Source organism: Xenia sp. Carnegie-2017, unplaced genomic scaffold (assembly GCF_021976095.1).
Source record: "Xenia sp. Carnegie-2017 unplaced genomic scaffold, XeniaSp_v1 HiC_scaffold_16, whole genome shotgun sequence".
Taxonomy (NCBI): domain Eukaryota; kingdom Metazoa; phylum Cnidaria; class Anthozoa; order Malacalcyonacea; family Xeniidae; genus Xenia; species Xenia sp. Carnegie-2017.
In genome coordinates, this window is record NW_025813469.1 from 3,167,805 (window position 1) to 3,193,580 (window position 25,776).

The following is a 25,776-nucleotide window of genomic DNA, read 5'->3' on the forward strand; positions in this document are numbered from 1 at the left end:
GATGGAAAATTCACCGACAGCAATACAAATCGCGTATGGAGCAAGATGAAAAACGAAAAAGGCGTTGAATGGAATTCGCAACAAATCATTAAGTCGCAATCTATGGAATCCTACTTTCAATGTGAAGGTAGATACATAGTAAGTATCTTTGGCGATAATCAAATCCTTCGCCGTCCACAACATGCAAATAAGCCAGACGTAAAGTGTGGCATGCAATGCAAGAACGTATTGTCCGAAGGGATGATGACCGTAAACGAAAGAGGCGGTGATGCGAAGTATGGTGAGGATGATTGGTGGGTAAATGTAGCTATGAAAAACCAAGGTGAATTGCAAAGGTTAATTCAAAGCTTAGGAATTAGAGATGTTATGCTGCACGTTTCATGCTAGAGTTCAAATTTGATAGTTTCATTTATGATCCAAGACGAAACGTAATTGAGAATCAAATAAATGAGCAAATTAAGAAAGTTTACTGTAGTTGGGATTGGTGGGATACGCGTACGTACGTATGTAATAGTCGCTACAATATCGTGCGTTTGTTCATTTATAACTTGACGTTACAATCTACCACATGTTTTCGTGCGTTCGAGCGTCGGTTGTCATATTCTGCAGCAGAGCGTAGTTTACATAGCCTAACAGACATCGTCGCCAAATATTGCGAGCCTAGACAGAGGTTAAAATGAGGGTTTAAATGCACAGTGATCCAAGACGAAACGTAATTGAGAATCAAATAAATGAGCAAATTAAGAAAGTTTACTGTAGTTGGGATTGGTGGGAATGTTTTGAAAGTAGACTACCACAATTTGAGAATGCAATTAAGTGTGGTGCAACAAAAGGCGTTGATGATTCAATTGAATGTTTACAGCGTATTAAGGCAGAATGGCATTAGATGTAAGCATTTCGCGAATGACGTATTTAAAATTGTGTTGAAAAAAGAGCAAAAGAAAAATTGTTTATTTTTGTATGGAAAAAGTAATACATTTAAATCTACTATTAGTAGAATTTTAGTACACATGGTACCAATGATTGGGCAACAAATTACATCAAGAGAGTTTGCTTTTCAAGAATGTTTGGAATGTAATGTATTTGTTCTTTTTTTCGGTCAAAAATATTTTTCTCCAATCATTGCAAGTGTACTTGATAATTTCTAGCCCATTTGCTATCGTAGTAATGTCTTGTAAACTATCAAAGAAGGATTTCGTGACTTCTTCCTCATCAATTTCTGATACTGCATCATCAAAGTATATCGATACCCTTTCATCATTCGAAAATATGGCCTTGTTGGAAATGTGTACACACGGTTTGAAGCAAAATGTGAATGAGTGTCTGAACGGGTAACATGGGAAAGATGTCCAAAGTCCACATATGTGGAACAGGAAATTGTAGCACTTTCAAGCTACTTGGCTGCGCTTAAATTCAATGAAGGGGATATATCATTCCTCAAATTATAAAGTGACTTAGACATACTACCTGGCATGTTTATTACAAATGGTGCATTGCATTGTGATACCAATCGAGTCAAATTATCCTCGAAGAGCACAGACAAGGTAAAAAAAAAAGAAGAAAAACACTTAGGCATACGAGAAAGAACTATGTAGATAGTTGTGAACAGAATGAAGGAAAAACTTATGAAGCTGGTGCCTTTTAGTCTCAGTAAGGTCATTATAAAACTTTAAATGCTAATTTCTCCTTATCCTTATTTCCTCTTAGAAGGAAATTTTTATCTGTTTTACAAGGCCGAGACTTCAAAAATGGAAGTTGCTGACCCAACAAACGCCAGTCCAAACAACGGCTTGAAAACACAAAGAAAGTTTACTGCGGGAAGTGCAATTGTAGAAATGGGAGGCCCTATATTTTGTGATGTTTTCTCCGGTGAACGCCTCGAATGATTTGTGCGAATGGTTTGACGCAAAATGTGAATGAGTGTCTGAACGGGTTAATATGGGAAAGATGTCCAAAGTCCACATATGTGGAACAGGAAACTGTAGCACTTTCAAGCTACTTGGCTGTGCTTAAATTCAATAAAGGAGATATATCACTCCTTAAATTATTTAGTGACTTAGACATACACCTGGCATGTTTACTTTTTATGTAGTGTAATCCTTGTGTAATCCAAGTGTAGTTTACTTTTTATGTAGTGTAATCCATGTGTAGTGTAATCAAAGTGTAGTGTAATCCAAGTGTAATCCTTGGTCAAAAATGTGGTTATGTGAAAAGGTACCATCTGTTAGATTGTTCTAACATGAACTTGAAACATGTTCCTGTCAGAACGGCAAAAGATACGCGGACAAGGATTTTGTCGTTCAGACAAAACAATATTAAAGCTGCTAATGAACTCGATGTTATTCGTGCGTACCAGACTTATGTACATTGATTTACGCAAAAACCCTGCATGTCCTGTTAAATGTGCTATATGATCTGTGTCAAACCAGAAAAAAAGATTTATATTTGATGCCTGTGAACTCATTTTCGTCTGTGACACCACTTTTCTTCAGCCACAAGAAATCGTTTACCCCAGTCGTCCGTCAGTTTTTCTCTTCTTCCATCGTCGTTGGTTATGTCCACCCTACGTAAATCATCTCACGTTCCGTCGTCCCCTTAAAGTTTTACGTCCATCCCTTGGTGATTTTTAACATGTCAACTTCCATTTCAATCCCATCACAGTCACTGTTATTATCGTCTACATCTTTGCTGTTGTCGCAACTTCGTCATCAACTTCTCCACAATCAGCGATACCATTCTCAACGTCAAAGTTATCACCTCTGTTGCCGTTATCACCATTATTACCACCACCCTCATCACCAGCATCAAAACCGTTACAATCGCAGCTATCGTCTTGGTCTTTACAGTTATCACCATCATCGTTAGGAATCAATGGTATTGTCTTATTCGTTTATGTATTTTGTTTGACGAGCGAAAGAAAAAACTGTCAACTTTTATGTGTTAGTTTATTCTACGATAGTTTTAATATTTGTTTTTATAATGTTGATGTATTGCATAGTTCACAATTGTTGTCGCTGTTTCCCATCTGTACATACCGATCACATAGAAATGACTGCGTATCGTGTTCAATCATTGTTGGTTTTGTCCCGTGTAGAAATGTGTCAAAAACATCAGTCTAAAAATATGTATATTTGTTTGTTAGTTTGCTTGTCATTGATTCAAAACTGTTTAACCATTCATCATTTTTTATTTTTTTGTTAAAAATGTGCACAATATATGTATGTAACTTTAATTTACCTGCATTGGCATTATATTTGTTGGATCCACGTGTCTGTGAAATGAAAGTTCAATGCCGGATGTGAGGGAAATGATGCAGTAAATGATAAGAACGCTCTGGCAAGATATCTAACAATGCTAATAAAGGAGTGGGATGAACATAAGTCTATATTAAAGGGAAATGAAAAGAGCCTTCAAAGACCTACCGACCGGCATGATGCAGTAAATGATTCCCATGAAAGATGCCTGACAATGTGAATAAAGTATCGGTGAGTCAATATTGATCATGACTCAATATTGAAGAAAAATTAAAAAGTAAAATCATGTTGGGAAGATAAGATCCTATGGTGTAGGCAGTATCATACAGAGGGAAGCAATGCAGTTAATGAATGACGGGCTCCTTCTGGAAAGATATCAAACAATGTACCGAAAAGGGGTTACTGATTTGAACAAGCATGGGTCTTACATTTGAATGTGATTCTATTTAATTCTTTACTCGAAGTATGAATGAGACCTATTTTTCTTCAAAGAAACTCATGCGTTTGTAAATGATTATTCATGTGAAGGCCAACACTTTAAAAAAAGGGGGGAAATGTTCTTGTTGCACTTTAGCTTTAACAGTGCTTCATAAACGAGTTAAATCTGTGATAAGAGAGCAAATAATCTGAGCATCATGGTTTCGATTGAGAAATACCCATGTTTCTGCGGTGCAGGCCTCGAGAGAATCCTATCTAAGAAGGACGATCGTGCATATGTTAAATGTAGAGGTGAAGGATGCACATTGTTCTGCCTCGAAGAAAGGTACCGTATCATAATGGATGCCTACGAAACAAAAGTCGTCAAAGAATTCAAACTTAACAAGTTCCCCTTGTGTGAATGCAGTTATCCAGGCAGTCTCAAGGTCTCCCAATCGAGCAATAGTCCTGAAAGGCCATATTTTCGATGTCAATCCATCGCCGATGAAGAAAAATGTAGCTTTTTCCATTGGCGGAGGGTAACTACGAATAGCGAGATCATTAAGAAAAAAAGAAAGGTTGAATTGAATGACCACAAGAGGAAAGGAGCTTTTAAACTTTGATTCGTTAAAAGAAATGATTTATAACTATTGTTACATGATAATACATAATCCTGTAAATTATACTTATTATTGTTATATACTTAAATATATTATTAGTTAACTAGTTAGTGATTTTTATAAAATGCCTTACTCATACATGCATGTGTATGTTAACCACAATAACAGGAAAAGCTTACGTATAAGACGTGGTCAACCTACTGACCACAGACAACGTACAGGATACATGGTTAATCAACTGACCACAGTTTACGCACAAGCGGTTAATCGTACGTCATTGTGCAATCACATATAAGCCGAGAATCGAAAGCTGTAGTTATGTTGGTGCTTAGTAGAAGTCCACATCAGAAGAAAGCCTCATGTAAAAGAAAACGAACTATTTACGAAGATAACCAAAGAATCCAGATATATATCCAATCCATCAACGAAAGAGTCACTGAAAGTCTGAAAGCAGTTGTCTTAGATAAGTTTGAACATTTAACATTTATATTATAACGTTTATATTAAAATTATTAGTATATAAAATATTTTAAGAATTGACAACAACTTCTCCACAAGGTTTTACTCCTTTTGTTACGAGCAATTGAACCAAAAGCGTCCATTTTATTATTAGTCGGGACGTTCGTAACACTATGTAGAAAAACCATCAACTGTAGAAATAGAAGAATATAAAATAGTCTGAGAAAAATGGTCGCGCAAACTTGTAAATAGAAATCAAATGAAAAAATATCAAGTTGTCTCTGAATAACAAATAAAAATAGACGAAGGTGCCGATACCATTCCCTGTGGCTATCATTGATTTCCGACATTAAAGTTCACATCGTCAGACTTTTCCCATACACGATGTGGTGACAGATGATATTTTGTTTCCATCCATTCATCAAATTGTGCAAGAAAATGGCATGGACAGAGAAGAAATTAGCGAGTCGATTGATTTAATGATAACCGACTCCGATAAAGATGAAGAAGTCTTTTCCGAACGACAATCAAATGCGGAGTTTCTAAATGACAGTGATGTGTCGCATCTCAGGCGCATGTGCAGTGCATCTCAACCACTTACGAAATTGAAAGCGCTTGTGGAGATACAACACCATAAAACCATATCTTTCGTCCTTTCTCTTTCTTTTTCTATCATCGTCACGGTCGTTGATTCGGTTCTGCATGATTTGTTTTACTTCAGGTTTATTGGCATGATGCAGACGCTCAAGGATTTGATTGTCGCCAAATACTGCTGCTACTAAACGTCCTTCACATTGTACATACGCCTCCATCGATTGTGGCTGGATGATTGTAAAGTACATGACTGGTGGATTAGTGTAGCTCACAAAAATGCAGGTGAATTACAAAGGTTGATAACTAGTTTAGGAATTAGAGATGTAAGCAAATTCTTAAGTTATGCTGCTAGATTCATGCAAGAATACAAGTTTGATGGCTTCATTTATGATCCTAGGCGAGCGGTGATTGAAAATCAAATAAATGAGGAAATTAAAAGAGTGTATAGAAGTTGGGATTGGTGGGAATGTTTCAATAGTAGGAAAAGTCAGTTTGATGCGGCGATTAAAAGAGGTGCAACAAAAGATGTAATTGAGTCAATTGAATGCTTACAAAGAATTTTGAGGCAAAATGGAATTCGTACAAAGCATTTTGTTAGAGATGTATTTAAAATAGTTTTAAAACAAGAGCAAAAACGAAATTGTTTATTTCTGTACGGAAAAAGCAATACATTCAAAAGCACTATAAGTAGAAGTATAGTGAATATGGTTCCTATGATAGGACAGCAAATCACAAGCAGAGAATTCGCATTTCAGGAATGTTTGGAAGTGAATGTTATTTTTAGTGAAGAGACTAAAATTACTCCAGACATAGTGCAGTCAGTAAAACAAGTGTATGAAGGAACTGATCATCTTGTCAATCGCAAAGGCAAAAGTGGTATTCTCATGGAAAGAACTCCAGTGATATGTTGCAGTAACTATCATCCCGCTCAGTATGTTCCAGACGAAGAACAAACATTATTAAATAGAATGTATTTTTACAAATTCAATGTAAAAGTATAATGATGGTTATCGCTATCTTATCTTATCTGTATCGATGTTTTTTCCAAATATGCATGGGCGGTTCCATTAAAAAAGAAAACAGGATCGTCGTTGGTAGAAGCTTTTAAAAAGATTTTGTCATCAGGACGTAAACCGACACACATTCAAACGGATCAAGGCTCGGAGTTTTTTAATCGAGACTTTAAGAAACTTTTGGCAGAAGAAAACTTTACCTTGTTTAATACATTTAACGAGACGAAGGCATCCATCGTTGAACGTTTGATACGTACACTGAAAACTAAAATGTGGCGCTACTTCACAGCAAACAAAACCATGAGATACATTGACATGCTTCCTGATCTACTGTATTCTTATAATTATAGCATGCATCGCAGCATTAAGGAAAAACCGATCAACGTTACAAGTGAAAATGAAGATAGAATTCGGCAAAATTTATATGGTGATAGCAAATTAAAAAAACCTACGCATGTAAAATATAAGTTTGATATAGATGACCAAGTACGAATAAGTAAAGGTTTGAGAAGGGGTATTTACCGAATTTTTCAAAAGAAATTTTCACTGTAAGTCAAAAAATACCGCGCAATCCTCATGTATACAAACTGAAAGATCATGAAGGTGACGAACTTCAAGGAACATTTTATGAAAAAGAACTTCAAAAAGTCATCAAGAAAGACGATGTTTATGAGATTGAAAAAATACTTAAGAAACGTGGTAGAGTGGGCAATGTACAATATTTTGTAAAGTGGTCAGGTTACCCTAACAAATTTAATTCATGGGTACCTGCATCGGAAATACATATATAAAACGTAACCGTTTTCATGATTTTTTTCATTTCACATTATACCTTAAAGATGAGCGGGACACACTTCTATCTGACATTACCTAGTAATGCATCTCTCTCTGTATTTCCTGAGAATAAGATTTCGGGTTATCGCGTAAAATTACCTCACGTTGTGAATTTAAATGGTAATTGGGAAGTAGGATTGTATTCAATTACATATCCTCATACATGGTACACGTTGAAAAAAAGTTTGGATACACATATATATCTGACTTACAAAACAGGTTTACCTATTACAGTATTTGTCGACTATGGCTTGTATGAAAAAGCTTTCGACCTGAAAAAATCAGTTAATGAGACTCTTGACAAAGAAGTAAAAGACAATATCAAATTGAGCTTTGACCCTCGCCGTCATCAATATTTTCAGAATCGTTATCACTGTCTCAGATATCGTTGTCATCTTCCACGCTCATGTATCACTCCACGTCCAGCAAAGAAAAAATGTTAACACTCGTGTTTTGTTATTGTCCAGCATACCTTCAATCGTCGCTTGTATAATCTTTTTATTTCTCTTTTTCCGCAATTGTCAGCGTCGTCGTCGTCGTTACAGCGTTCATGCTCCTTCACGTGTTGAGCAAGTTGATATGCCACAATACAGTAGCTACCCTCGGCGTCATTCCACGTCTTTGTCAAGCTCTAGTGAAGAAGAGTTCCGTGTTACCACCGTCTAAGAATAGAGTCTTAAGTGTGACGTCACGTTACCATGGAGCTAAAAAATGCAGTTCTAAACAAAATGTCTTATGCGAGCGCTTTGGACACGCTTCTTTTGTTTTGAATGTCTAAAGCTTTAATTATCCTGTGTAATCCCACAAAAGACAATAAAAAAAACAGGAATGGTTAAAGGGTCATCCAAGGGATCAACTTTTGTTTAAGAAGTGTAAAGGACGCGGGTCAAACGGGCAAAATGGTTTACTGTTTTGCTCCTACATGTCGCCATTCGTCGGAGGGCAACACTTGCAAGTTCTTCGCTTTTTCAAGCGCTACAAAGCAGAACGAAGAGTACAAGAGATGGATTCGACTCATAAGGTATGAACTGATATTCAAAAAGTATTCCTTAATCGGTAAGAATTTGATGAATTACGTGATTTTAAGTGAGATTTACGGACTCTATTCAGGTGAAGAGTTGACATCAGGACATGAGGAGAATCATCGAATACTGAATTATAGAAGCTTCAGCTAGTTGTCTTTTTAACGGTCGCTTTGTATTTTCCGTAGCCAGAACTTTAAATCTGAGTGCTTCATCGTGTTTTTGGATTTTAGATACATTTAAAACCAATGTAGATCTGCTATGTAACGTGCTTGATCGATTCACGAAATGTTTCGCGTCGCTTCGCGATTTTGCCTTCGCTGGTTGTGGAACGCTATGTTGTTGACAACAGAATCACTAAATCGGTTGTTTTTTATTAACAGAAGAGAAGATCGAGAGCCCAGCAAGTACTCAAGAGTATGTAGCTGCCATTTTAGGAATGGCCAGAAAGCCAATGGTCCTGAAGTGTTTGAACGCAATAAGCATAAGTTATTTACTGAACAAAGGGGTCCACCGCCAAAGAAAATAAAGAAGACTGAATCAAAGGTAGAGTCTCTTTCACAGATGATAGAATTTGCCCGAAAAAATGAACAGCCATTAGTAGCTGACACAGAAGAAAACCTGCAAACAACACAGGAGATGATCCTGGAAGCAGAGCTTGACTTTGCCAACAGGGAGCTAAAGGAACTTAACCAAACTGTCCAGTATAAGAGGAACAAGTACACTGTGTCTGCGCTTGGGGAAGATGTAATACGAATGGAGACAGGTCTTCCAACCAAAGAAGTCTTTAATATTGTTAAAAAGCATGCTCTTAGATTTAAAGATAGCGTGAACTATTTTGCTGGATGGAAGGTAGAATCTATCAATTTTGAGGATCAAATTTTTATCACTATAATGAAACTTCGACAGAACTACACACAGCTTCACCTAGCCCAATTGTTTCATTGTAGTGTGGCCACAATTTCTAACATCGTTATAACATTCACTCATGTTTTGCATGAAATTTTGTTTGACGACCTAATGACGTCGATTCTATCCCGGGAAAAAAACAAGATCTCTGCACCCTCCTCTTTCAGGCAATTTGAATCATGTCGGATTGTTATAGACTGCACAGATATTGAGGTTGCTGCACCGGGATTGATGAGTCAGTAAAATGCAACCTATTCATCATACAGAGGAATGAATTCCTTTAAGGTAATAGTTGGTGTTGCACCCAATGGAGTCATTACTTATGTCAGTCGGCTATATCCAGGCTCTATTTCAGACAAGGCCATTGTTCAACAGTCTGGACTCCTTAATCACTTGACAGCTGGAGATATGATTCTGGCAGACAAGGGTTTCCTTATCCAGGATGTTGTACCACATGGTGTCTGTGTCAAGATCCCACCTTTTCTTAATAATGGAACTTTCACAGAGAGTGAGGTCGAGAAAACAAAAGCCTACGACATTTACTAGCGCTGTATGTCCTAGTAAATCTAACAAACTGTAGAGCTCCAAACGTGCCCATGCAGTTGTAAAAATACCAATAAAAATATTTGTTTTATTTTCTTTTTGAAACTCCCAATCACGCTTGTATACAACTTCGACTAAATCGTCATTCAGCAATTGCATGTCGTGAATTTCAATGTCTGCACTATTTAGTCGTTTGTAAAATACAAGCGGATCGGAATAAACTCCATAATTAACATATCATTACGTTGTGCAAATTTACCCTACAGCGAGTTTAAACAAAGTTTTGCTAGCAATCTTAACCCTGGATTTTTCACAATTTTTTCCTTACGCAATAGAATTCCCTCGTGCTTTAGATAGTCGTCGATATATTTTACCCGGTCTGCGTCTGAGTTTACCCAATCCAGAAAGCCCGAAGCTTCTTGTTTCAACCGCAAAAAGAAATTGACATATTCACTAAATAAACTGTCCGATGTTTCTTCAAAATGCCAAATTTCATGCACCTCCAAAATTTTGTAGCCTTTTTCGATTGCCTTGTTCATTTCAATGGTCGCCTCAGTAGGATACTGCACAAATCTTACCCACGCCTCATTATTCAAGGTCATACTATTCAATGGTAATTTTTAATTTACACTTGCGAGATGGCAGCGAAGGTCACATCTCAAGCGCATGCACTGTGTACTTCAACCACTTGAAATACTAAGTGTTTTGTATGTGCTAAGACGATAAAAACTCTGCAAAAAATCAAGACACACAAATCGCAAAGTCAGAATGGCATCACCACAAGCGTCGTTTTATACCTTCAGTAAGTACCGTTTGTCTTTTTTCTGTTCCTTAGGGTGTTTGTATTAACTTCAACAGAGACGTCGATTTTATTTTTTAGAAAAATGTGATCACTGTGAAGATTACATTGTTAAGCCCTCGTGTGGGCATGTAAGCCACCTTGCCGCTGTGATCGAAAATATGTTCAACAAGACGGACATTCAGTTTGAATGTCTCGTTTGCGGGTATGTACATCTATAAAGATTTTTTTCAAGGTAAAATTAATTCATTACAATTAAAGTCATTTAACTTTTTTTTTGTTCTTATAGAATTACGGATTCAGAGACGGATCGTCTAATAAAAGACCTTATCGAGTAAGTTTTAATTCGTTTGTAGTTGTCGTAAAATGTTTTTTTTCTATGTAATATTACATCGCTTACGTATATGTATACAGAAGTGCTAACATGTAAGCAGTAAATTCATACATGTTTCTTATATTTCTTTTAGAACAATGTGTAATGGTTTGACCTTACGAATCGAACAGGAATAAATAAAAATATATATTTACAAAACCTTAACGACTCGCGTGAGATATATCACTCCTTAAATTATTTAGTGACTTAGACATACACCTGGCATGTTTACTTTTTATGTAGTGTAATCCTTATGTAATCCAAGTGTAGTTTACTTTTTAGGTCAACCTACTGACCACAGACAACGTACAGGACATGGGTAATCAACTGACCACAGCTTACGCAAAAGCGGTTAGTCGTACGTCATTGTGCAATCACATATAAGCCGAGAATCGAAAGTTGTAGTTATGTTGGTGCTTAGTAGAAGTCCACATCAGAAGAAAGCCTCATGTAAAAGAAAACGAACTATTTACGAAAACAACCAAAGAATCCAGATATATATCCAATCCATCAACGAAAGAGTCACTAAAAGCAGTTGTCTTAGATAAGTTTGAACATTTAAACATTTATATTATAACGATTATAACGATCATCGTGACGTAACGACGAAAAAACGCTGCTGGACTGCGGCTTCGCTTGCATGTACACAATGGCGATGGAACAAGAGGCAAAAATACACACATTTAAGCATTATTTCTCGAGTTAAATTGAATTGAAAACCTAGGATTTCGCGAGAGAGGTAAGAACAATATACACTTCCATATGAGTGAAAATTGTGTTAAGGTCTGACTACTCCTTTAAGCACAAATTACCTAGGTGTTTTTATGAGTACGATGAGCGATGAGGAAAAGGTTTTATTTAGTAAAGATGATATACAGAATTTTTAATAAATTTCTTGTTCTTTGATACAACTGACTGCGGTGCGTTCTCAACATAAGATGCCAGTTACTAAGGTGTCTCACTTTAGTATGTTCTCTGCCATACAAAATACCATGGCAGAAACCAATAAATTACTTAGTGCTTTACAACCTTTGCGGCAAAAGAAAAATGTTTCTATGTCGAGTCAGAAGACTAAATGCCAGCCTCAGAAGAAGGCCACACACACACCAATTTCAGAGGAAACACGTACGCCAAACTCAGAGGACGTTTTAGATAATCAGCCACTGACGTCATTGATATGCAGCATAATTATGACGATATTGTTAGTTTGTTTGGTGGAAATCATTTTAATAATATTGATTCAAAGAATGACGAGTTTTTGCAAGAAATTGACGTTAGTTAAGACCTTCCCATGCATACGGCTCAGCGATTTATCCCAAATTCGCTTAGATTACAAATGAAAATTTTTCTTCAAATATTGGGCTTGAAGAGCGCAGAAAAATATAGTCAAGCCTTAAAATTTCCATGTCAGCAAGATTTGCGCACTGCAGTTCTACAAGATTCTAGTGTGGGTGTGGCAAGTCCTCTCTCAGTTACTGTCGATGACCAATTAAAATGCTGAGAGACGAAGTCTTGCCGGACTTTGCGCCATTAAGACTACGCTCTTTGATGCCGTTACCTTATTAGTGCATGTAAATTTTAGAGCTGTCATACAAGCTTCGACGTGTAGGCCCACCCATATTTTTTCCCATCCCCTCTCCTCCACTCTAGCCATTGTACCAATACTCGTGGTCTAAATACTGGTTAATTCATGCGCAGTACTCTCTCTCCTACAGTTCCTCCACTCCTCGCTAATGACTAATAGAATTATAATTAAACTTCGACTTAAAGTAAGTCTCGTTTAATTTCCAGTTTGTAACAAAGTGAGACACCTAAGGATCGCACACCTGAATGATATAGCATTACCTTAAGATGGACTCTATTTTTAAAATTACTCCCAAATAATTATCAGATGACAAGAATTGTTTCGGCCAAATTTTGTCTTAACAATGTTTTTCGTTGGGCGGCTACATTGTAATGAATGAAAAAGTGTCCCACTTTGCTCCAGCTTACCCTAAGATATGACGGGAAAAACGACAAAAGTGTTTTATGGCTAATGACGAGTCAAGGTTTTCTAATATGTCTAATCAAAAACAATTGATAACTGTTGATGTAAATGACAAGTTTTAGCTCTAGAAGCTGGATTTCTTTGTATACGATTGAAAAGTAAAGTTTGAAATATTAATTGCAATTCTAAGAAAAATACCAACATTTACCAATACAAAGGGAAGATAAAGAAACAAAAACTCAAATTAAAGTGTCGAGGAACGAGTTTCGCTAATCGGAGCGCACATCGTCATATTTGACAGATAAGCAGTTTAAAAGAAGAGAGACATATTAAAATAGTCTTATCACTTCAGCACTTTCAGTTGGTCCGCAAACTTTGGTTATATTATTTAAATCTACAGCTTGGATCGTGAAATGAAACACCGACGTTAGAGCTCCACGGTTATAAACTTTTTTTTTTGTCAAATTCAATTTCAGTCTATTCCCTTATGCAGTGAACGATTCTGACGATGAACTTTTGATTGAAACTCAAAAAAGAGCCGATCACCAACCGTTGTTGGAGTGATTTTTAATTTAATAAGCATGCATAAATATTGCACACAAAAAACAAACTATTGTTTCTTAGAATCTAACTTGGAAATATTTGAAATACAAATACTTCATCGAAATTTCAAATCAGAACATGGTCAAACCATGTTTTAACAATTATAGCTACTTAGCTACGAACAATCACCCATAAAACGGAAAAACGGCAAAGTTAATTCTCGTTACCTTCAGCAATCTTTGTTGTGTATTTACGACAATACTAAATACACGACGATAACAACAAATGGCGAAAGAATAAATTGACCCGCTTTGTCAAAACCTTAGAAAGGGAAAATATATAACAGGTGCATCTAACTTCGAATCCTACCTTCCCCAGCCAGCGAGAAGTTCTGCACGACCAAGATACGTTTTGAAATATTCCCCATTTCCACTTTTGCATTCTACAAAATTTAATGCAACATTATAGGAAGCTCATAATCGCACCAAAAGAAAAGAACCAACTGCCCAACCATAGCTCAATATATGTGTAGGATATCTCTTGAGCAAGCATGAACTAAAAACTCAACGAAAACTTTAAAATTCCACAAAGTGCCTCATTACCTTCTTAGTTTTTTCTCCCGCTTCCTAATTTTTCTAATTTCTAAAACATTGTGAATAGGCGGAAAGATTTCTTGTATTCATCACAGGTTACTCAACTTTTTCACTTCTTGCACATTAAATACGACAGTTGCTCATATTTTTTTCAACAGTACTGGTGACGAACCATCGTAACAGTTGTATGTGATCTTATATTAAATTAGGCTTCAAACGCAGACCAAGAACTGTCAATGGTGATGAAGGTAGATAATCAAAATGAATACAAGTGTTCAGTCCTCTATTTCCCAACAAACGTTTCTGAAATGCATAATTCAAATAGATGTAGTTTAAATAAATTAATGAAGAGAGAAATGTATGTTGTGGGCATCTGACAAACCTTCTTCAACTGAGCTATCGAACTCAATAAATGCAGTCCATTATTTTCTTTATGCTTTTCACACAACTGAAATTACTTGCCGTTCTATCATATTCATCATTTAAAGAAATAAGCCTACCACAATAAAGTGGTTTGTGTTATTCCCATTAACTGAAAATCGTATGATAAAACATCAGTAAATAGTTGTTTCTATGTTTGTTGTTCCGCGCAACTTCGACGTACGTAGCTAATGGAATCGACTATTGAGCAGGATCAGATACTAATCCTATGAAATACAAAACAGGAATAATACAATTAGAAAATAAAAAGCCACTGGAAAATTTAAAATTTGCAGTAATACCTTGCATGAATATGTACGGGGATTAACTCACGTTCATACAAAATGCTAAAGATCTTTTAACGCCAGTTAAGTTGCTTGTTTTCCAGTGTTTACTTCTTCCGCCCGCATCAATGGCATACAACCAGTTTTGTCGAATGATGCATGAAGACAAATGCAATTATTCATCATCAAATATCAAATAGGTCTTGAGAAAAAAACAATTTTAGGAAAATACGATATAGATAAATTCTTGTGCAGCATGGAAATGCCACTCCACGTAACGACGGTTAATAACATAGCCAGGGGTACCAAACATCTCTAAATAATGACATCTGAAGAAACCCCGGAAAGATCTGCCATTTCATTTTGGAAAGCTGCTATCGTTCTGACCATGATATCAACCATTTTTTCTGCAAAACAATAGGCACATATCACAGATTAATTTCTTGGGTAAACCAATTAAAAAAGATTTCGTATGTAATACATTCTTGATGATTACCAAAACATTTATTACATACAAAGACCAAATGGAGATACAAACTTTATTAGATGATCATCATGCCTCAAACACAAAGCTAGATATATTATTTCTACTAACCACTCACCAATTATTTATTCTATTTTGTCTTCGCGACTCTTCATAATTAACGTGTTTGCTTGTTTCCTCGTTTTGAAAGAACTTAGTGGCTTGAAACTTTAAGTAAATAGCATCGTGATTATCATCAATAATTAGTCGTTGATATGGTCAAAATGGCGACTGAAGTTCACATTATAGAGTAGACGTTTGTTATGCTTTACTGGTTCTTTTGCTTTCATGTATTTTTCTTTCAACCTGGAAAAGTCAATGAAGAAATAACTTGAATAAAGATAACTGCTAATAAATCCACAATGGCTGTAGCTGTTAATCAAACATGAAAATATTTGGATGATAATGCAGCAATGTAATGAGTACTAAATAAGATAATACTAAAATATATTCATTTGTGGTTGCAATATGGCCAATTGTTGCGAGTGTAATCTTTGTTGGTGAAATTTTTGTCTACATGAAATGTACTGGGATAGTTTCTTTTCAACTCTCGGTTATACCTCAGTACACGGTCTGACATTTCTAAATCTAAACCACAACTACTTTGTCTCACATCACTACCAACTCACCCCACATCAACTTATACAAACCCAATAAAAATAATTATGAAAATCAGTCTATGTAGCAAATTGACATAAAATTTTACAAGTTCTTGTTTCTATATCACTTGATTATTGTTAATGAGGGCTATGAAGGAATTGGATCATTAAAAAAGAAATTTCTAATTTAATATTGTGTGCATAAGTTAAACGAATATTTATTCTTCATTTTCTTGTGGATTATTCAGAAAGTGTTCACTTAATTAAATCCTTTGTCTAGGTAATATTGTTACCTTGTATAATTGCCGTTCAAACTTTGTTTGAATAATACTCGCATAATCGCATTCGTCTCTTTCTGTTTATAACGATTAAAAAATTAATACAGCTTTGGATCTATAAGCAGTTATCGTCAAGCATTGTCGTTTTCTAACATTCCTTCGAAGTAATATCTGCTTTGGCCTTTGCCTTACCATGTGCTCGATACATTTTGATGAATTTGCCTCATCTGTTGCTTTCAAAGAGAGCCCATCGCTTCTCACAATGATGTGGACTTGTTTCTCATTGAACGTCTTTGACACAGTATGATTTCTTGTAACCTACACTGTTGTGTTTTCCCGATTTTACTTGTACAATCTAACAACCCACGATCAACCAAGCCACAATCCACAATAATAATGAGGAGAAAAAGGGATGGGCTGATTCCGATTGAGGCCTAGTAACTAATGCAAAACACGTCCGGAAATTTGATATGTTGTTTCCAGTATCCTGTCAACTACGTTTTACTCACTGATCTGATAAAAGACTGGATATAGCTTCTACAGGTAGCAAAAGTGAAGCCTAATTATATATGCAAAATTCACTTCCGGTTACTACGGCGAGATACAAATTACTATAGAAATGTATGGCGGATAACGTTTACAAACATGGATTTTCGAATATTTAAGACCTTTCGCGACTCCTTACTTACCTCATGTATTAGTCATGGATAAAACCGGTTATGCGAATCGATTTGACATCAAAATGATTCCGATAGCTGTAAAATATCGACGTTAGTGGTGATTTAAAGGTTGTACATGCGAGAATGTATTTTGTCCCATCGTTGCCAATGCAAGATAGTTCACTGCTAGCTTTCCAATTTCTGAGGCAGTTATGATCTAGTATACGTTTCAGTTCTTTAGAAATGAGGTGAGTTACTTTTTATCATTCTTTCTTTATGTTGAGAGATTGTTGACATTTTATTTTGCTGTAACTTCATTTTTCATGAGCAAAGTACTTCTGATGCTTAAACAAGACAAGTCTATTTAGTTTCTTTCGCACTTTATCTTTAGTTTCCATTTCTGTGGTTGTTTTTCCCAAATGGTATAGTCGCACTTTGCGCTTAGTTATTCAAAGTATGATTTTCATTGACATTAAAATCTAACAAATGCGTTCTACACATTAGGACACTTTAGTATACTGCTTTTGAAACATCAAGGTAATGTAGCCAGCCAGGTATGAATTTGCAGGCCCTCTTTATAATCATCTTGGTTTTGGTTTGTCCCTTAAGTTAATTTAAATTATCAACAGCAACATATGACTGTGTCCACGGTTTATAATTATAAGTGTGTCCAATTGTATCCAGTATATCAGTTTCACATTGTCTTGTGCTAATTCCTTAACAGCCATGAATACTGCTTCTCAGCTGAACCCAACAGCTGAACAATTTCGGCTGCATACAAGAGACTTTTGATGAGAAGCAGTATCCATGGTTGCAATGGCAACTGCACCAGACAAGATGAAACTAACATATTGGAAGTAATTGGGGACACCTATAAAATGCCAAACAAAGAATCAAGTACGACAATTGATGATGCTGCTCTCATCCGAAAGTATGATTTACAAGGGACAAATCACAACAGAGATGAGGATGAAGATTATAGTGATGCACCAAGCTTTTCCACTGTATCTGAATTTAAAAAGGCAGCAATATCGTACATGGCTGGCTATGTTGCCCAGATGGTGCAAAAGAAAATAAACTTTCCAGTTTGTCATGAAGCAGTCGGTTCAAGAAACTACAAAAATGAGTCTGCTTTCCTGACTTTAAAAGACAGGGGTAATTTGTTTAAGCCAACAGCAAGTGTAATAGTAATATGCAATGAAACAGAGAGGTGCTTTCAGAGAATGTTGGCAGCTACAGATGGAAATTTACCGCAAGGGAAAGGAATTCCTGATGCTATTGCTTTGTCTGTAGTAAATGGCATAGATTTGAGGACCACATTCAAGGATCTCGATGCACACATGTTGGATACTACTGTTCACGAAAATCATATTTACTCATTAATTAAGACCATCTCTAAATGCTACAGCAAGGTGCGACGATACCATTTGGGAAAAACAACCACAGAGTGGTTGGAGTCTTTTAAAAGCTAAGTTCAAGCAGAAGATGCGCGAGGAAGAAATGGCAAGTGGCATTGATGTTGACGAACTGTTGGAGAAAGAAAGTTTGATTGAAGAGTTGTGCCAAAGAGGACAGCTTCCTTGAGGTAGCATCAGTTCAAAAGCAAAAGGAAAATGCAAATGCTATTGATATAAGGATGACAGCCTTGGAACGAATGGGCGAAACAAGCAAGAGAAAATCAGATGGGCAAAACTCAGATGTTAAGCTTAAGAAAGTACGCCGCGGAAGTTGTGAATTAGTCGAATATTTGAGAGAAAGATCAAGCAAGGAAATTGAAATCGTCGTGCAGAACTAGAAGTAAAGCGAAATGAGCAAGAAATACAAAATCAATTGAGTACCCAAGCAGCTAAACAGCAAACAGAAGTCTTAAATATGATGCAACTACAAAATCTAAAAATGATGGAGAGCCAAGCTTTACTTCTTCAGCAACAACAGCAATTGTCAACAGCATTTCTTTACATTATTCAGAGGTTCACAACCAAGTAAGATTGTGTTGTCACTTACAAGGAAAGAATTCTTAACTGTTGTGTTTTAGCAATCTGTGTAACTATGAACTTTTAATGTTTTGTTATTTGAACTATAAATACTTTCTCACTTACATTTGTCAGTATTTACATAACATGATACATACTTGCTAATTGTTTGTGTGTTTAATAATAAGTCATTTTGGCATTCATTAATTAGTTATAAAGTAATTCTCCAAGGTTGGAGGATATAACTGAAAAAACTTGGATGTTATATTTCCATACATGCAAGTGAGTGAATTTCTTAACAATGCACAGACAATATATGCTTTCCCAACACTACTTAGACCTATTTTGAGGTTTTTTTTGAAGTCCATGAACCGGAATGAGTTGATCACATCTCCAAATAACCATTCCACAGACACTCTAACTGAACTCATTTGCTTGTTGAATTCTTTCATTCTGTCTGTGATTACCCCATGCTGAAAAGGAGATTGTAGATGAATCCTCTGTGGATAAGCGTGATCCCCATATATGCAAAATGGTCTCCCATCCACAGAAAAAGCATTTTGTTCCATGTCTTGAAGGAAGTTTGAGCCAGCCAACATACCAGCATCATGTTTTTTCCTTCTGTAATATAGAAAGTATTTGCCTGAGTTATAGACTGTTTTTGCTTGTACAATATAGTGTGTACAATAATATTTTCATTTAAATAATATAAGCATACGGCCAGGGGCGTAACTGTTGGGGGGTGTGGGGGGGTGTGACACCCCCCCCAATTGCTGAAAACAGTGTTTTTGCAGGGCATATTGCCGTCAAGTGGCAGGGCAGTGTTCAGGAAGTAGAAAAATTGACATACCATCGAAAACAACTAATTGATTACTAAGTGGAAATAATTCGATCATGGGATAATATGAGAAGCGTCGGTAAAGATAAAAAAGGAAAGATGCAACAGCATTTCCCTTCCGAATCCCACAAAATTGCTTTGAGTGATTTGGCACACTTTGCATGCAATATGAAAAACGTAGATGTAATGTTGGAAAAGAAGTTAAGAGAAGTAAGAATACAAGAAGAAGAAAACAATTTGCGAAACCAAGAAGCCATAAAGATCCTTTTAGACATCGCAAGAACATTGGCACGACAACAGCTAGCTTTCAGAGGGCTTAATGAAAAGCACGAGGGAAACTTTATCCAAATATCAAATCTTGTTGCCAGGCATAACCCTAGACTTCAGTCATGGCTGTCAGAGAAGAACATGAAACCTTATTCAGTAAAATACCTATCACCTATTTCACAAAATGAGTTTATTAGCCTTTGACTGAAGACGTAAGGAATCGCATCGTAAAGATATCGTTTCATCTGAAATATACTCAGTCATGGCCGACACGTCTCCTGACACTTCAAATGCGGACCGCCTCGTAGTGGCAGTGCGCTACGTTGACGAAAACAACGTGCCCAACGAGAGAATACTGGAGATGAAAGAAACAAGGAATAAAACAGGTGAAGGCCAAGCAAAAGAGATTCTTGATTCCCTTAAATCACGATTACCTATTTGTCACGATGGGTTAGTGTATCAGTTTTACGACTACACAGCTTCAATGTCTGGGACTTTTAATGGAGTTCAACAACATTTGCAGGAAATGGTTGGACGCAACATTCCATACATCCCATGTCAAGGCCATAGGTATGTGTCAAATGCACAGTATTAAACATTGCCGTATAAATTACTTAGACATTAACTATATCTTTTTAAATATTTTTAAGACTAGTCTCTGCGTTGAATAAATTTTCAATTATATGTTTTTAGATGAAACACTTTCAATGAGCATTGCTCAAACGCCTCTACATTTGTTGAGATGTATAGCTTGCTCGAAGAGCTGTATGTTTTTTTCAGCAGAAGTTGTAAACGAGATTCTATGTTGCAAGAACATATGGAAAAAATTGAAAATGCTCTTAAATTGCGCAATCTCTCAAAGACGAGATGGGTGTATAGAAGTGAATCAATTGAAGCGGTATGGAGATCTTTTGAAGCCATACGAAATGCCTTAGCGGAAATAGCAAAAATTGACAACAACTCATTAACCAGAACCAAAGCAACCTCGCTCTGTAAGAAAATGGTCAAATTTGAGTTTGTTTTTGCAGTTATGTTTATGAGGTTTATCATGAGAAAGACCAAGATCCTGACAGTACAGATGCAGAAGCCAGAGCTCAATATCCTTGATGGTCTTCAACTGATTGATGAAACTGTTAGATCACTGGAAAGAATACGGCACAATGAATCGGAATTGAATGACCAAATAGATGCGAGTGTTGAGTTTGCGAAGACTCTAAGCTCTAATCCCTAGGAAGAGTTTGCTAGAAAGAGTAATAAAAGATCAAGTAGACAGTTGGATGACAACCATGAGACTTTGGCAATTATGTCACTAAAAACTAACTATCGAAAGTGCATGATTGAGGTCCTCGATTCCCTCATCAGAGAATATAGAGATAACATAAAAGTTGTTTGCAAAAATAAAACCCTTAGCTGTTATCCTTCAGCCTCGACTGACTAAACCAAATTTTGAACAAGTTGAAAAGGTCACCGAACTTTTTCCTCCATCAATTAGCGTAGATTGTATGTCACTGTATGCAGAACTTGAGATTTTTGTTAACTTTGTAAATGAGACAGAGAAAGAATGTAAGACAGTCCACGACGCCGGAAACACTGCTTTCAAAAATAAAGAAATTTTCCCAAACGTTTATAAATGTTACAAACTTCTGTTTACTGCTCCAGTAAGTGTGGCTGATATTGAAAGATCATTCAGCAAAATGAAAATTGTCAAGAACTATTTGCGCTCAAAAATGAAAGGTGAAAGGCTGGAAGAACTCATTGTCCTCTCAACCGAGAAGGATTTAACAGATACAATTCATCTGGATGTAGTACTAAAATCTTGGGCAGCCAGAAAAAACCGTAAACTCAGATTAAAATTCAAGTAAAAAGCAACATCTCAAGACTACGTTGAGATGATTCTCACTTAAGACTCTTGATATGAGAACAAATATACATTGTTTTACTGTTATGTCCGAAACGGTTAAGGTTTGTATTTCAAAAACAGGTTTTGTAATAATGTATGTGTCAGAAACCTAATCTTCGATAATGTTTACTAATAAACAACGTATGCAATAATAGAAATGCTTATAATTTGCTAGCCATAATGATTTAAGGGGTTTTTGTGGGCGACGCCCTTTTGCAGGGCAAACTTTCTCCACACCCCCTCCCATTACTTCAAGTCTAGTTACGCCCCTGAGCATACCAACTGGACCAAAAATATGTGCAATCAAACCATTTGGCAATGCCACACCCTGGAACTTCAAAGAGTGAACTCTTTTATGGCCATTGTAAACAATTCGCTGATGTTTTGTTGGCCGTGAAATTGGTCTGACCGTTCCATGAATAAAGCCAAAGCAATTTTCATAAGGTGCTCCTTTTTCATGGATGGCATTGGCATAAACCTGTATATTTTCTGGGCTTAAAAGATCATGGTTCCATTCTGTAATTTTTTGCTTATGATAATTATAAATAAAGTCAATGATGGTATTTGCAATCATACACAACTCAGAAACTGGTCGCCCAAATCTGCCAATCATGTCTGAAAATCGACAAGGGTAAGCAAGACGATTTAAAGAATGCATAGCCCTTCCAGTCCTGAACATGTTGCCCTTTGGACACTTGACTATTTCAGGGATTCTAAGATTTTGTTGGAGGAAAATCAAATCTTTTTGTTGGCTCGGAATTCTACTTTACATTCATCCTCACTTAGATTGTCTAAACAAAATGGCTCATAATTTTGAATGGAAGCTCTGGGTTCCTTGATTTATATGCCTTGTACAATATGATCAATTCATATTCTGTAATATAACCTTCCTCAAAAGCACAAGACAAAAGTTTCGCATGGTTTTAAACGAGTTCACTTTCTACCACCGCTTTCTATTACGAACTTTGCTTAACTTTTTTAAATATACGTGTGAATGTCATGCTCGTCCCAGTCTTCCGCGATGTCTCACGACGCCGTTGTCGGATGAAACGTAGTTTATTAGCTCTCTATTACCATTACCAGCGGCGTAACCACAGAATAGTGGCGTAACTGTATGAACTCAGTCAGTGGTTCAGGATGGGCAGAGCTACGGACATTCAAGCAATCAGGTTACAAGGGTTTCCCTGAACGGTGTTAACAAAGGACATCGGATTCAGATCACTGGTAATTCTAAAATTGACGTGGGTACTCACTGACATACACAGTTACTTTATAATAAGCGAGAGCATAGAGTTTTTACCAGCGAACGATTGAGAGCAATTTAAAATTCAAATTGATTTAAAATCTTTTTCAAAATTCAAAACAATAAATTATGTAGGTAACAACAATATTGATTCTTTTTGAATTGCTTGTATTTAGGAAAATAATAAAAAATTATATTTCATCTTCGCTGTTTTCTAAAGGTCTAAGTAAACTCCAATAGCTACGCAGCAACATTCAACTGTGCCAGTAATAACAGCAATACAGGCATGGCGCCTAAGGAGGGGTGGGCAGACCCCCACTTTCTCCCGCTACCTTTATATTAACCTTTATGTTTACCTTTCTGTCTACCTTTATGTATACTTTTGTGTTAAACTTTATGTCTTCTTTTATGTTTGAATTCGTTAATTTCCGTTTTGTGGGCTGTTGATGGTAGATATATGACCAATAATTTCCCCTTTAACCCCAGTATATTGAAATTTAATAGAAACGACAAGAACCACATTTCAAAAAACGACATGAACGACATTTCAAAAGTTCTTGCCATACAACAATAACATGCGCAAAGTCTTGCAAGATCATGCATGATGGAAGTTTATGCATGATCTTAGCAAGAAGTTTGTAGGATCATAGTAAGATCTTGGAACGATTATGAAAAAGTCTTGTAAGATCTGTTGTTAGCATTTATTTATTTTAGCTTAATTTGAGGCAAAGTAAGACCCAGTAACTTTAGTAAATATAAGACCCTCCCCCAGGCTCAATTTCGTTGGGCCGTCCCTGTAATAATTATTTTAATCTTCCCGCTCGTAAGTTACAGACTTTTGTGCTTGGATTATAAATCATGACCCATCTCAATTTCCAAATACAAAATGAATGAACCATTACCAGTAAGACAATGGCGAAAGTTTCCTAGAATTCGTTTGTACGCAATTCACTGTAAAATGGAAATTTATTGCATGATACTACTTCACAAAGCTGCTTACACATTACTTCTAAAACTTACTTACACTGTGTTATAAAATATAAATTTTTCATCCTTACCGTTGACTTATTGAACCATTCTTAAATTACAATTAACAGATGGAGGAAGTTTCTCTCCTAATTCCATTGAAATAGGAAACTGTAAATTGCAAATGAGATACCATGCATCTGAAATTTCAAACCCTTCCCACAACAAACGTAAAATTCTATACACGCCTGTATGTTGTATCCACTGATCTGATAATATCAGTGGTTGTATCAGCCAATAGCATTGTCAAAATGATTTAAATCTCTTTTACCATTTTTCTATGTAGTGGCCACACATTTTTGCCATTATAAGACATCAATTTTAAGTCATAAATTTGGTTATAGATAAAAAGAGATTGGTAGATGGAAACATAAACTGAAAGTAGTTTCGGCTTTTTTATGCAGAGGTGAAACATCATTAATGCTATTGCCTTACTATAGTATAAAGACGACAAAGTTGACCAAGAACAACATATGCATTTTGTGAAACTTCTTTGAATGTAAATGAGAAAAGCCAACTGGAATGTGGTACTCTTTTCATTGCTATTCAAAGTACGGTATTCGCTATTCAAAGCATGGTATACAGAATTGAGAAGACCATGAGCAGTCTTTTGTCAAAGCCTAATCATTTTCAAAAGAAATCAGAAGGGCATTACTAAATATGATGTGGTCTAAATCTTTATTTTTATACTTTCATGAAAGACAGCTCCAACACATCGATGAAATTATAATCATGATATATCACTTACAAAAAAGCATTGAGGATTTAATGTTCGTTCATAATGATCAATCTATATGTATATATATATACATGCTGTTCCCACTGATATTATAATATGGCTTAACTTGCGTTTTTAAAACTTAATCTTTTGCAGTATTGTTTATGAGCACATTGAAATAAATTGGCAAACATTATATTTTTGGTTTGGGACAGTGCATTACTTGCTTTTGTTTCCAAAGTTGTAAATGATGTTATTGTTCTTATCATTTTTTCGTTTTTTCTGGCTCTTAGCTAATTTTCCAGTAAAGTGAAACTCAAGACATCATTATTACTATAACAACTAAGACACCTTGACATTTAAATATAGTTGCTATCAATTTACTGAGAATACTCAAATAAGAAAATCTTTGTTTAAAACTCGGAAATAATGTAATTAGAATCTTTAATATTATTACTTAGCTAATACATTCATCAACTGCTTGACAAAGAAGCATTCATCTGCCTCAATTTCAAAATTTTTTGGTTTTTTAACTTGTCTTTATTCCAACAATTTTGTTGTGCTTCAAACGTGATATTCATTTATGATATTCATGATCAGCATTCATTTAATTTACGTCGATAAATGTATCTTCTTTCAAATAATGTTTTATACAATGTGAACCAGTTAAAGCGTAAAAATACCTTTATATCGTCGAAGAATACGCAGCCTCTGGTTAAATTTATTTTAGATAAGTTGAACATGCTCCGACCATATTAAGTTGGATAACAATTCTTAGATATTTCGAAGTTTTCACAAGGTAAATATTCTTGTAATAAATATCACATTTTATATTTAATTCTTGAAGGCGGAGGATGAATCTAAAGGGTAGGTCAAAAAACAATACAAGCGACTCATCGTCTATCAATAGCACAATTAGTAAGTAGTTTATAAAGAATATTAACTAAAATTCTACCAATAGGATGAACTGTGGAGAGTTTTGAATTTGAAGTATATTTACAGCAGTGTATTCTTACCTACCCTGCATCTAATAATGGTTCAAAAGTAGTTCATTTTCATCAATCCAGTTGCCAAAATGAAAAATCTTC

General features: G+C 35.8%; 3 protein-coding genes and 2 long non-coding RNA genes across 9 annotated transcripts; 2 read left to right on the plus strand and 3 right to left on the minus strand.

The window, feature by feature from the left end:
- Window positions 1–2,291: 2,291 nt before the first annotated feature.
- On the minus strand, window positions 2,292–4,333 carry LOC124437309. Its single transcript, XR_006945644.1, has 2 exons — window positions 3,238–4,333; window positions 2,292–3,115 (listed from the first exon to the last, which is right to left on the minus strand). It is a non-coding gene; the product is annotated as an uncharacterized LOC124437309 (long non-coding RNA).
- Window positions 4,334–7,874: 3,541 nt separating this feature from the next.
- Window positions 7,875–9,668, plus strand: LOC124437187. Its single transcript, XM_046987195.1, has 3 exons — window positions 7,875–8,212; window positions 8,597–9,357; window positions 9,466–9,668. The coding sequence occupies exons 1-3, from the start codon at window positions 8,091–8,093 to the stop codon at window positions 9,666–9,668; spliced, it is 1,086 nt and encodes a 361-aa protein (XP_046843151.1). The 5' UTR covers window positions 7,875–8,090.
- Window positions 9,669–14,403: 4,735 nt separating this feature from the next.
- On the minus strand, window positions 14,404–16,447 carry LOC124437307. 2 transcript variants are annotated; one of them, XR_006945642.1, is made up of 4 exons: window positions 16,257–16,447; window positions 15,267–15,493; window positions 14,683–15,071; window positions 14,404–14,607 (listed from the first exon to the last, which is right to left on the minus strand). It is a non-coding gene; the product is annotated as an uncharacterized LOC124437307 (long non-coding RNA). The 2 variants fall into 2 exon arrangements; XR_006945643.1 differs by lacking the exon at window positions 16,257–16,447 and adding an exon at window positions 16,080–16,242.
- Window positions 16,448–18,763: 2,316 nt separating this feature from the next.
- LOC124437306 lies at window positions 18,764–19,307 on the minus strand. Its single transcript, XM_046987294.1, has one exon. The coding sequence runs from the start codon at window positions 19,293–19,295 to the stop codon at window positions 18,900–18,902; it is 396 nt and encodes a 131-aa protein (XP_046843250.1). The 5' UTR covers window positions 19,296–19,307; the 3' UTR covers window positions 18,764–18,899.
- On the plus strand, window positions 19,036–21,179 carry LOC124437305. Of its 4 annotated transcripts, none has more exons than XM_046987289.1 (3): window positions 19,036–19,916; window positions 20,308–20,371; window positions 20,582–21,179. In XM_046987289.1, the coding sequence occupies exons 1-3, from the start codon at window positions 19,601–19,603 to the stop codon at window positions 21,030–21,032; spliced, it is 831 nt and encodes a 276-aa protein (XP_046843245.1). In that variant the 5' UTR covers window positions 19,036–19,600; the 3' UTR covers window positions 21,033–21,179. The 4 variants fall into 4 exon arrangements, with proteins under 4 accessions (XP_046843245.1, XP_046843246.1, XP_046843247.1 ...); XM_046987290.1 differs by having other exon boundaries at window positions 20,585–21,179; XM_046987291.1 differs by lacking the exon at window positions 19,036–19,916 and having other exon boundaries at window positions 20,032–20,371.
- Window positions 21,180–25,776: the final 4,597 nt, after the last annotated feature.